The sequence below is a fragment of the Hemibagrus wyckioides genome, linkage group LG25 (assembly GCF_019097595.1).
Source record: "Hemibagrus wyckioides isolate EC202008001 linkage group LG25, SWU_Hwy_1.0, whole genome shotgun sequence".
In the NCBI taxonomy this organism is placed as follows: Eukaryota; Metazoa; Chordata; class Actinopteri; order Siluriformes; family Bagridae; genus Hemibagrus; species Hemibagrus wyckioides.
The window spans coordinates 843206-856330 of record NC_080734.1 but is presented as its reverse complement, the minus strand read 5'-3'; the positions used below and the strand labels follow the sequence as shown (position 1 = coordinate 856330).

General features: G+C 37.8%; 1 protein-coding gene and 1 long non-coding RNA gene across 4 annotated transcripts; both read left to right on the top strand.

The window, feature by feature from the left end:
* Positions 1-1035: 1035 nt before the first annotated feature.
* Positions 1036-3533, top strand: LOC131345798 (uncharacterized). Its single transcript, XR_009203538.1, has 3 exons — positions 1036-1695; positions 3266-3335; positions 3469-3533. It is a non-coding gene; the product is annotated as an uncharacterized LOC131345798 (long non-coding RNA).
* A 5215-nt stretch (positions 3534-8748) lies between these two features.
* LOC131345788 (fatty acid-binding protein, brain-like) lies at positions 8749-10022 on the top strand. Of its 3 annotated transcripts, none has more exons than XM_058378848.1 (4): positions 8749-8906; positions 9069-9250; positions 9384-9485; positions 9579-10010. In XM_058378848.1, exons 1-4 carry the CDS (start codon positions 8837-8839, stop codon positions 9630-9632), a joined length of 408 nt encoding a protein of 135 aa, XP_058234831.1. In that variant the 5' UTR covers positions 8749-8836; the 3' UTR covers positions 9633-10010. The 3 variants fall into 3 exon arrangements, with proteins under 3 accessions (XP_058234831.1, XP_058234833.1, XP_058234832.1); XM_058378850.1 differs by having other exon boundaries at positions 8767-8906; positions 9132-9250; positions 9579-10021; XM_058378849.1 differs by having other exon boundaries at positions 8772-8906; positions 9114-9250; positions 9579-10022.
* Positions 10023-13125: the final 3103 nt, after the last annotated feature.

The following is a 13125-nucleotide window of genomic DNA, read 5'->3' as shown; positions in this document are numbered from 1 at the left end:
TTGGCATCTTAACACTGGCAGTCTGTGTCCTGTGGTACAGACATCAGCATGCAACTGCACTGATGACAGAGTATGGGGTGGATAAGGACACCACAAAATGGCAAGTATTGTGATGAATTTAGGAGAGGGGTAGAAGGTGGAGGAAAATACTGCTACCATTGGGGTCTCCAGCAATGACCACACCAAGATCTGCAGCCTAGGTGAACTAACTGGGGCTCAGAGCAGTAAGACTGTGTTTATTAGCCTGTTTCAGTGGATAAAGGACGTGAAGCCCAACAGCTTGACCATGAAGCTTACTGTTCCTGGTCTGGAGGATGGGCAGTGTAATGGACTTCTTTGCAGCACTGGGAGTAGTCTCAGGTACCTCTGTGAGACAGCTCTTGGTACCCTGTAGTTTACACACTCAGGGTGGTGCATGGTCCCTAGGGTGAAACATTTTGACCCTGCAGCAGCTGAGATCATTTAAAAGAACTGTGAGAGTGTGAAATCAATAAAAGCAGCATTTGCCTTTCAAATCATGTTGCCTTCAGCTGGTCACTTCACTAAAAACATCACAGTATGCGTATTTTGACTTCCAAAAATGTTCTAACTTTAACCCCAAACCTGGCAATGTTTCTCAGGGAACACGTACACTTTAAAAACAGCTAATTAAGTGAAGTGGAGCTCAGTGGTTAAGGTGTTGCTGCCAATAAGAAGGTTGTGAGTTTGAATCCCAGCACTACCAAGCTGCCTCTACCCCTGAACAAGGCCCTTATCCCTCAACTGCTCAGCTGTATATCAGGCCTAGTCCACACCTACACGGGTCTTTCCTCCTTCGTTTTTAAAAAGAATCTCGTCCACATGAAAACGCAAAAACTCGGTCTGAAGCGCTGTCAAGAGCATGCACAACCGACAGGTGGCGATATAATCTCAACCGTGAAGCCATTTTGGCCAATCAGAAGCCTGAGACACCGACTTCACAAGCAGTGTTGCCAGATTGGGTGGGTTTCTGCCAATTGGGCTTTTTTTGGTCACGTCTCACCGGGAAAAAGTGCATTGGGCGGGTTTATAAAATCTGGGCTCGGTTTTGATGCAACTGGCGGGTTTTTATTTTTGACTATAAACATGATATTTTATTAATTTTCTATTCAGACGAATAAATAAAGTATATGGTTCAGTTTAGCCAATAAGGTTCAGGAGAGTCCTGTCCAGTCAGACTTCAGTCTTCATTAGCGGGTTGTTGTAATCGTTCTACTCGTTAAGCCGATATCACAAAGTTATTAACTGTTATAACTGTTTGTTATTGTATTAGTTATAACTGTGCATTTTGGGCTGGTATTTTTTTAAATGGGAGGGTTTTAAGCTGTAGTTGGGCTAGAAATCTTCAGTCCAATCTGGCAACCCTGTTCACAAGCCAAAACTCTCCGGTTTCTCGGTCTACATGATCACACTGAAACCGGAGTTTAAAAAGCTTCACCCTGGCAGGACTTTTCAAAAATGTTCTGTTTCAGTGACCGGATGTTGCGTTTGCGTGTGGACGAGCGGACAAACCGCATGAAAAAAGCTGCGGTTTTAAAAATACCCGCGTTCGTGTGGACAGGGCCTCAGTTTCTTGGGATAAAGTGCATCTGCTGATTGCTTTAAATGTAATTAACTTTCTAATTGTAGGTGGCTGTGTGATGGTTTCTGGTAAAGCTCACTTAACAGGTAACACAGGTAAGTTTAACCATTAAGTCATGTCACCCAGATACTCAAACTGAACAAACTTTAATAAATGATAAGAGAATTTTTCATGTATCTTTACTCTTCAGTGTGTTCAGATTAAGGATTAATTTTTGCATGCTTTATTTTAAAAAACAAAAAATAAAAATGTTTATTTAAAAGAGAGAACAGTAGAAAATTATTATTTTGGTTAACTATAATTAACACCTATGTTAATGTCAACTATATAAAACATCATTTTGACTTTATACCTTATTAAGGGAAATATACAATAAACAGCAGGGATCAAAGGATTTTTATTCATTTAAAATTGGAAATAAAGAGAAGATTTTAAAATGTTGTAATGTTTAAACAAATATAGAAATGTTCAGTATGTTGAATATTTAATAATGAAGATTCTGCACTAGGATTCTATTATTTTTTACTTTTCACTTGATGTCAGTATTATAATTTTATGCATTGTTTAACATTGTTCATTAAAGCAAAATAGAGAAAATGGGAAATAAAGATTCCCAAACCTGCCTACAGTCTCCTCGTTCCCAACCCAGGACAGTGTCACACCAGTTACTGAGAGCAAAGATCACATACTTTTTCTGACAAAGATATTTAATATTAAATTATCTTACTAAATAAGTATATAAATGTAAAAACTATAATGATGTGTCATTTGTTTAAGTGAGTTTTCTTCATGATCTAGTTGTGAGATTTGGATGAACATCTGATCACATTTCAGATCAAATTTATGTAGAAATACAGAACATTGTAAAGGGTTCACAAGTTTCTAGCAGCATTGTAATTAAGTCAATGTTCAGAATCTAGAATTAGTGTTTATTCCTCATCGGGGTGATAACATAAATACAAGGTAAAAATATATATATATAAAGAATAATCATGCCTCAAATCTCATGGATTTTAACTTTTAACGACTGATTTCAATTATTGCAACATTTATCTCAAGGTTCCTTTCAAATTATAAGCAAATTTCAGAATATTACAATAATTACTTAAAAGAAAATTCAAATTCTTAGTTTCTAAGTCTGATTATGGGAATCACAAAGATCAGAAAAACTGTTATGAAAGTACTGGGGCTGAATTAACATTTATCAGTTTAAACATTTCCAACTTCAGAAATCCCAGACCACCTCACCAGTCTACCCACCTCACCAGCCTTGCCCACCTAAATACACAAAAAAGTATAAATAATCTTGGTGCACTGTATAAATTACAGATGTGAAAATAATTTTGCTGTCCTGAGTAAAATACACTTAATAATATCATTTCAAAATGGATGCATTTTTTGGCAGCTGGACACAGGCCACTAGTAAAAATTTCGATAAATACATGGAGGCACTCGATAAGTGTTTATAATGATTTATAATCCCACTCTTTAAGCTCTTTTCATGATATTTGGGAGTCAAATTATTACAACAGTTAAAAAATTGTTTTGTTTATTTTGATTTTGAACGTTTGATCTTTGATCTTTTATTAAGCATATCATTTCATAGGCCTCACAAGATGGAGATTATATAGTCATGAAAATTAAAATGTTTGAGGCCATCAACAGAACTTTCACACTCACATTCAAACTGGGTGAGGAATTCGACGAAAGCACCATAGACTTCAGAGTCTGCAAAGTAAGTTCACTAAACAGCAGAGTTTCCTGAAATCAGAAATTTTAAAATGTATTACATTCATAGTACAATATCTAAGATTTTACACCCTCTATTGTGGACTTTGACGTCTCCTAAAATAACAAACTGTTTTCAGTCTGTTTTGAACCTGGAAGGAGGTAAACTTATACATCTGCAGAAGTGGGACGGTAAAGAGGCCACAACCATCAGTGAGATCCAGGACGGGAAACTGATTATAGTGAGAATATTTCTACATTTACTGATTTCTGTTTGTGTGTTTTATATGCTTTATAATATCAGGGATAATAGTATATTTATTATATTTTTCAGACTTTTATACTTGGGGATATTGTATCTGTGCGCACTTATGAGAGGATCTAATGACCTACCGGCAGGTGGAACGACATCTATGAAGATTAGAACTTCTTGGGCTGGAAACAGGTCATGAAAATCTGCAAAATCTAAATTCAATAAAGATCTGGAGAAAATGTGATATGCATTATGTGTAACACTGATTCATAAAAGCACAACACACAAGAGAACATTATATAGATATTTGTATTAATGTGTAAATGAAGTGAGGTTCTGGATCTATATGTGTTAAAAAAGGGTGGAGTACCCTTATTTGGACGTGAATGGCTTAGAAGCATGCAGCTGAATTGGCAGTCCATGAATGCCATACAAGTTTATGGCATGAATGGTGGCAGATCCAGGAACAGGAGACAAGGGTGGAGGTGATACAGGGTTCTGCAGGTACAGATACAATTCAATTCAATTTATTTTGTATAGCGCCTTTTACAATGAACATTGTCTCAAAGCAGCTTTACAAAAGAAGAAAAACAGAGAAAGGGGAGGGGAAAATGAAAAATAATAATAAAAAATAACTAATTAACTAGAAATAAGAATAAATTATTAAATTCTATAATTATCCTATTTTATCCCTAATGAGAAGCCTGTGGCAACAGTGGCAAGGAAAAACTCCCTGGGATGGAAAGGAAGAAACCTTGAGAGGAACCAGGCTCAGAAGGGAACCCATCCTCATTTGGGTGACACTAAACAGAAAATAATGTAACTGTAACTGATTAATGTCCTTTCTACAACAGAAATCAATGACCCATGAGGAACTAGTAGGTCAGTGTAGTTTCTGAGGTCATTATAAACACTAGTTCTTTGCTGTCACGGGCTGACAGACGAAATGGCAGATCTGTGATGGTGTGAAAGTCCCCAAGTGGCTCTGTCCATGGCTGTCTCCTGGTCCACACAGATCCATCCACAGCATCAGTGGGCACCAATAAGCGACGAGACTCTGACCAGGGGTAGGGCAGTGGTCACACTGGAAACTGGGAAACACTGGGAGCTCAGGAGTGGGGTGTATAGCTAGACAGAGAAGGTAGAGAGAGAAAGAGAAAGATATTAAGTTTATGATCATGTGATGCTTAAAGACAATGTAGAATTATGTGTAAAGTGCAGGCAGGGACTCCAGCAAGACTAGCTATGACATCATAACTAAAAGGGAGAGCCAGAAGGTCACAGACATGAAGGCTTCCAGGGACATAAAGCATCCAACCACTTCACAGTCAGCAAACCTGAGCGACTTGTGAGGGTGGTAAGATGACAGCATCCAACACATCCCAGTCACCAAACACTCTATGACCATGAACCTTCCAGATCTGCTCCTTTACCTAAGAAAACTATACATTAAAAGCTCGACTAAACAAATGTGTCTTCAGCCTAGACTTAAACATTGAGACTGTGTCTGAATCCCCAACACTAATTGGAAGGCTGTTCCATAACTGTGGGGCTTTGAAAGAGAAAGCTCCGCCCCCTGCTGTAGCCTTTGCTACTTGAGGTACTACCAGGTAACCAGCACCCTTTGATCGGAGTAGGCGTGGCGGATCATAAAAGACTAAAAGATCGCTCAGGTACTGCAGCACAAGACCATTTAGTGCTTTATAGGTCAGTAACAGTATTTTATAATCAATGTGAAATTTGACTGGGAGCCAATGTAGTGTGGATAAAATAGGAGTGATGTGTTCATATCTTCTGGTTCTAGTTAGGACTCTAGCTGCTGCATTCTGGACTAACTGGAGCTTGTTTCTGCTCCTACTGGAACATCCAGACAGTAAGACATTACAATAATCCAACCTAGAGGTAACAAAAGCATGAACTAGTTTCTCTGCATCATGAAGCGACATCATATTTCTTATCTTAGCAATATTCCTAAGATGGAAGAAGGCTACCCGAGTGATATTATCTACATGAGCTTCGAATGAAAGACCAGAGTCAGTAATCACACCAAGATCTTTTACTGCTGGACAAGATGAAACCGAAAGACCATCCACCATTACTCTGTAATCAGAAAGCTCACTTCTAACTGCCTGTGGTCCTAGTACAAGCACCTCTGTCTTGTCTGAATTAAGCAGGAGGAAGTTAGTGGCCATCCAGTGTCTAATGTCCTTTACACATTCTTCTATCTTAATAAGCTGGTGTCTCTCATCTGATTTAGCTGAAACATATAGCTGTGTGTCATCTGCATAACAGTGGAAGCTAATACCATGTTTATGAATAACTGCACCAAGGGGTAACATATATAGGGAGAAAAGCAGTGGGCCTAAGACAGAACCTTGTGGAACACCGAACATAACCTTGGTATGCATGGAGAAGTCACCATCTAGATCTACAAACTGATAACGGTCAGTCAAATAAGACCTGAGCCAGGAGAGGGCTGTTCCTTTAACACCAACAACATGTTCTAGTCTATCAAGTAGAACAGTGTGGTCAATGGTGTCAAAAGCTGCACTAAGATCCAGTAACACCAGTAGGGAGACACAACCCTGATCAGAGGTCAGTAACAGGTCATTGACCACTTTAACCAGTGCTGTCTCTGTGCTATGATGAGGCCTAAATCCTGACTGATACAATTCATAAATGTTATTTCTATGCAGGTCTGAACATAACTGCTGTGCTACAGCCTTTTCTAGGATCTTGGAGATAAAGGGCAGGTTTGATATCGGTCTATATTTAGACAGCTGACGGGTCGAGGTCCGTTTTTTTAATCAAGGGTTTGATAACTGCTAGCTTAAAAGATTTAGGCACATAGCCAGTGCTTAGAGAAGAATTAATTACTTTTAGAAGGGGTTCAGTAGCTACTGGTAATATCTGTTTAAGGAAAGATGTGGGTAAAGGATCTAGGATGCAGGTAGAAGATTTTGAAGAAGAAATTAGTGAAATTAGATCAGGCTCTTGGAGTGGAGTGAAGCACTCTAAGCTCTGATCAGAAATAGTTATATTATCTAAAGGATTATCTATCAAATAATATGGTTTTAAATTAATAGTCTGAATTTTTTGCCTGATATTGTCAATTTTTTCATTGAAATAATTTATGAAATCATTGCTGCTAAATGTAGATGGTGTGCGCTTTTCTACAGTGGTTTTACTCCTAGTTAGTTTTGCTACAGTGCTAAATAAAAATTTTGGATTGTTTTTGTTATCTTCGATTAGGGCAGAGAGATACGCTGATCTAGCAATACTAAGAGAATTTTTGTATCTCAGAAGGCTTTCCTTCCACGCAATCTGGAATTTAGTTTGATGCCATTTACGTTCTAGTTTCCTAGCTGATTGTTTTAAAGCTCGTGTTTGGTCGTTGTACCAGGGTGCTAGTTTCTTGTCTTTAATTATTTTCCATTTAAGTGGAGCTACAGTGTCTAGGGTGTTCCGAAATAATGACTCCAAGTAATCAGTCGCCTGGTCAAGTTCTGTAGGGTCAGACGGTGAACCAATCACGTGTGATAATTCTGGGAGACTATCGGTAAATCTCTCTGCAGTAGCAGACGTAAATATACGCTTCATACGGTAATGCGGCAAGTTGCCCATCTCGTGACTAAGACGCATTCTAAATGAAACTAGATCATGATCTGAGATCAACAGCTTCCGACTGTGGAAGAGTGACTATGTTTTCTGTTTTAATCCGAATGTAAAAATGAGATCCAGAGTGTGACCTCCATTATGAGTGGGTCCTATTACATTTTGATTAACACCTAATGAATCTAAGATGGACACACCTGCTGTTCTCAGAGGGTCTTTTGGCTTATCAAAAGGAATGTTGAAGTCTCCTACTATTAATGCTTTGTCTAAAGAAACAACAAGGTTTGAAGTAAAATCTCCAAATTCACTGAGGAATTCAGAGTATGGCCCTGGGGGTCTGTAAATAACAATTAGTGGAATTGTTAGATATGAGTCTCTAAGATTAATTGAACTGCTTGGTTGACCTGCCAGAGGTCTCGATGGTAGGAGCCAAGGAGAGCACATTGGTTCTCAACCGCCGTTTGAAGCTGGTGTAGCTTTTCTGGGTCCATGACTCAGGCTGGATTATTCTGTCAGGGAAAACACCCAAAAATTCAGGAAAAGGCATGGAGTAAAAACCAGGGAAAAAACGGGCAAAAATCAAAACGCAAAAAACGATAGTCCAGAAAGAGTAAATCCAAAGGGGCAAGGTGAGAGCGTGAGTCGAGGGAAAAGCAAGGTCAGACACAGGAGATGATAAACCAGAAAAGGGTAATCCAAAGGCTGAGAAGAGAGCGTAAGTCGAGGGAAAAAGCGAGGTCAAAAAATGAGAAATCCGTGACAAAACTGTGAGAGAATCGGACACTAGAGGCAATAATCCAGTGAGTTGTCTAGGAAAGAAAGGCTATATAAATAGCTGCCAATGAGTGAGGATAATGTGGAACAGGTGAGTAGCACTACCACGAGGAGGGAAGGGAAACGATCAAAACTCCGGACTGGAATGCGGAAGTGCAGGTGTGGTGTTGGCGCAGGACGTGAAATAATCTTCTAAAACACTTCACACTGTCAGATGAATGAAGAATCGGCATTTTCTCATGAGACGTTTTTCATTATTAACGTATCTAGAATATTTAATATGGAATATTCTGCACTATTTCTAGGTTTCTATTTAGGGGGAGATTTGGATTAAGATCTGATCACATGTCAGATCAAATTTATGTAGAAATACAGAACATTATAAAGGGTTCACAAGTTTCTAGTAGCATTGTAATGAAGTCAATGTTCAGAATCTAGAATTCGTGTTTATTCCTCATCAGGGGTTATAATAACTCAAATACAAGTTCATGTAAAAAACTGTAACATTTAACAATTTATATATGGATTTTAACTACAGATTTAAATTACTGTAAGCTTTTTCTCAAGGTTCATTTCAAATTATAAGCAAATTTCAGAAAATATTTTGAAAGACAATTCAAATTGAATTGAATTAATCTGATTACATGAATCACAAAGATCAGCCAAACTGTTATAAAAAATATTGGAGCTGAATTAACATTTATCAGCTGAAACATTTGCAGGTTCAGAAATTCCCACCCACCCCAACAGCCCCACCTGTCTCACTAGGCAAAAAAGTATAAATAATCTGCTGCACTGTCTAAATTACAGAAGTGAAAATAATTCTGTTGTCCTGAGTACAATACGCTTAATAATATCATTTGAAAATGGATGCATTTTTTGGCAGTTGGACATTGGTCACTAAGGAAAATGCCAATGAATACATGGAAGCACTCGGTAAGTGTTTATAATGATTTTTAATCCCACTCTCTGTGTTTATAATGATTTGTAATTACCCTTATTAAGCTCTTTTCATGTTATTTGGAAATCATTTTATTTTAACAATTAAAGAATGATTCTGTTTAGATTTTGATCTTTTATTAAGCATATATTTTCTAGGCGTTCTACCTGCAATGAAATTGTATTTGTGGAACATGAAAACAGTGGTCATATTTTCACAAGATGGAGATTACATAGTAAAGAAGATTAAAATGTTTGAGGCCATCAACAGAACTTTCACACTCACATTCAAACTGGGTGAGGAATTCGACGAAAGCACCATAGACTTCAGAGTCTGCAAAGTAAGTTCACTAAACAGCAGAGTTTCCTGAAATCAGAAATTTTAAAATGTATTACATTCATAGTACAATATCTAAGATTTTACACCCTCTATTGTGGACTTTGACGTCTCCTAAAATAACAAACTGTTTTCAGTCTGTTTTGAACCTGGAAGGAGGTAAACTTATACATCTGCAGAAGTGGGACGGTAAAGAGAACACAACCATTTACGAGGTCCAGGACGAGAAATTGATTATAGTGAGAATATTTCTACATTTACTGATTTCTGTTTGTGTGTTTTATATGCTTTATAAAATCAGAAATAATAATAAAATTTATTGTATTTTTTAGACTTTAATATTTCGGGACATTGTATCTGTGTGGACTTTCGTGAAGATCAAATGACCTACCGGCAGGAGTAACATGTATGAAGATGAAAGCTAAAGATCACTTATTATATCATCCATATGTCTTTACACTTGGGCTGGAAACTGTTCATGAAAATGCACAAACTAAATTCTGCAAAAACTAAATTCAATAAAGATCTGGAGAAAATGAGATATGCATTATGTGTGACACTGATTCATAAAAGCACACAAGAGAATATTATATAGATGTTTGTATTAATGTGTAAATGAGATGATTAATAACCTTCCTTATGAAGTGAGACAGGGTGCTGGGGCTTTTGGACTTTGATGAAGTCACTGAGAAGTTCATTAGATCCATGCTTGATGAACAGATCTTTGTGGAGATATCAGACAGAGTGATTGTGTTTACATTTATTCATGCCCATGTGAGGACAGTTGAGCATTAATGAGTATAACAGTTTGTTTTAGAAAGTAAATTCAAAAGCTTTTTACAACATTTATGATAGATTTAATGCTTTTTTGCTGTATTAAAATCAGTTTTCATGTAATTTATGAACTTTGGTGTTTAATTAATAAAATGTCTCCAGTTTCCATTTTAAAGTTAAAGTAAATATATGAAATACCATTAAAATAATATTAGAATAGGTCTAGACCCAGGGGCAGGGAGAAGACAAGCAGGCTAGTCCCACCATCTGCTAGCTGCAATGAGCCAAGATGCAGGGTTCACAATATAGAAACTGTGTCTTTTCCCTGAGCTAAACAAAAATTCATAAACCCTGAAAAATCAAAAGGTCCTCTGAGAAGAGCAACTGTGTCCATCCAGTAGGAAGAGAGAAAAAAATAGCAGCCTGGTGTACAGATCACACACACATTAAAACAGACTACCCTTAATTCAGAACGTAAATGGCATCAAATTATAATGGTAATATTTCAAGCTGTTTTGAAGGAGAGCTTCCAGAACTACAGAAAATCTGCTCGATCCACATATCTGTACAGATCTTTATTTTCACTGTATACAATACAACAAAGTTTATTGGCAACTCAGACAGCAAAAAGGGCATCTAAACATAAAACAATGAAGGAATTTAAATTAGTTTAGAAATAAAAAAAAATAGAGAATAAATAAAGTACACAGTAAAAATATACAAGATTGGGTAACTGCATGAATGTGCAGGTGTTCCTAATAAAGTGGACCATGAGTGGTCATTCATTTAAGTAGATTTCCTTCAACAAATCAGAGAGAAACAGAATAGGGGTTTCCTTCTCACAAGCCGAGGAATAAATAATCTTCTAAAACACTTCACTCCGTCAGGTGAATGCAGAATCAGCATTTTCTCATGAGACATTTTTCATTATTATTGTATCTTTAATATTTAATATTCAAGATTCTGCACTATTTCTCGATTTCTATTTAAATTTCACCAAATTTGATATTGATTATTTTAACTGCTTTGTACAAAACTACACCAGGTTATGTATGAAACCTGGTTCCCTGAGAAGGGAACGATACTCTGCGTCATGACTGATGCTACAGGAATGCTTCATTGAGGAAATTGTGTCTGAAGCGCTGTGTGCACATGGCAATTTAAAGGCTGGGACAGGACACGTGACAAAGGGAATACACACCAATAAGTCTATATTAGGGTATCTATATCACATTATTCCAGCTTCTACTTGTCTGAAGGAAGCACAAGCAACACAGCATCTTGTTCCCTTCTCAAGGATCTGGGTTACATATGTAACCTGCTGTAGTTCTCTTCTGAGGGAACTCAACGCTGCATCATGACTGATGCTATGGGAATGTCAATACCCATGCCGCCATGCGAGGGTTGATGTCTGTCCCGGGGCCATGATAGAGCATGAGCAAACCAGGAATAGAACATCAACTAGCCCTGAAGGGTCTCGGACCCTGGAATGGGGTCCAGGTCCAGGTTACACATTTACATTTACATTTCTGGCATTTGGTAGACGCTCTTATCCAGAGTGACGTACAAAATGCTTTAAAGTCTCTATCAATGAATACAATAACACTGGTTCAATAGGTCACAGACTTAGGATACCATTAGTCTAAAAACTGAGTTGGGGATTTTTTTTTAAATATGTAAATACAACATATAATATAAAAAAAATGGGAAAATAAGAGCTAGTTTACGAACCTGACACTGCATGAAAAGGCAGATTTTTGTCCCCTTGAATGCCTGATGACTTCTCTAATCACCGGCAGTTATCCCATTCGCGAGTGACAGAAACAGTCGTTATCATACCAGGGGGTGTATGAGGAGGGAGGTGTGTGTGGAGGTACAAGGTGCGAAATGCGAATTAGTATATGAATGAAACCACCTTGAATGTTCTACAGTACCTACTGGATGTATATATATATATATATATATATATATATATATAAACACTTATATGTTTATTATTATTGTTTTGTGTCTTTTAGTGGTACACAAAGTAATTAGTCTAACTTGACACAACGTGATATGATTCCAGCAATAGGAAATTTGTGTCCATACTGAACACAATCAATCATAAAACACAGCCAATCATCAACAGTTTTTCTCTGTTTGTGTGCTTTCTCGTACTGCAGCTGAAGAGATCGCAGTCCACACACACATACTTACATACAAGAGCGCACATGCATAGAGAGATACACTCCTCCACTTCTTATGGCTTTCTTATAAAACTTGAGGGATTTATTATATATTTCTGCTATTAAACGTCTATAATCAGTCTCTCCTCATCCATTTTTGATGATTAATATTATAAATGCGCAGAACTTTCATTGAGATCTCTGTATAGGAGCTGTCAGCCATCAGCCGTTTTCTAAAACTGGTTAGGCTGGTCAGGACAAAAACTGATTAACATGGAAAAGATATTTTATGGCGTGTCGCTGCATCACATCACGTGTAGTTAGGACACGGTGTTAGACAAATCTCAATTCAAAATTCAAGCAACAATTTAAAAGTCTATAATTAAAATAAGACTGAGCTTTTTATACTAGATTTTCTTCACATTTGGGTAATAAGCCCACTCTCAATCAGTGAGTCCCCCCTCCCCACACTACCCTGGTTTGCATTTGTATAGCTCACTGTAGTCATTTACATATGAAAGCTAAACCCAGGCCAAGGTGATAGGAACATGGGGGGGTCAACTGCCAAGCCTATTTCACGACAATTTTTGGCAGTTCCCGACAATTATCTGTGCTGCCTGCACATTCCTGTGAACAGTCGTTATCCTGAAATTCTGTGGCAAATTACAGTGTCGTTAACTGAGGAAAACACACTTTTCCTCAGTTGTGATAAAGGTCTGTGGAGAGGACCAGCCTGCCATAGCACAAATACTGGGAACATACTGGGCCAAGGCACTGGATGAGGCAATATCCCTAGTAGAGTGAGCTCTAATACCTAGAGGTGAAGGTGGAGGACAGAAGGCCTACAAGATGCCCAGACAACCAGCCACCCTGGGCACCTAGGGGAGGTATCCCACCCTGGGGTGCAGGATAGCCTTGGACATGCTGGGACAAATTC

Coding starts and splice junctions, on each gene's coding strand:
- LOC131345788 (XM_058378848.1), top strand. CDS start 8,837: ATGGATGCATTTTTTGGCAGTTGGACATTGGTCACTAAGGAAAATGCC. Junction 8,907..9,068: donor TGAATACATGGAAGCACTCG/GTAAGTGTTTAT, acceptor TATATTTTCTAG/GCGTTCTACCTGCAATGAAA. Junction 9,486..9,578: donor AGGACGAGAAATTGATTATA/GTGAGAATATTT, acceptor TGTATTTTTTAG/ACTTTAATATTTCGGGACAT.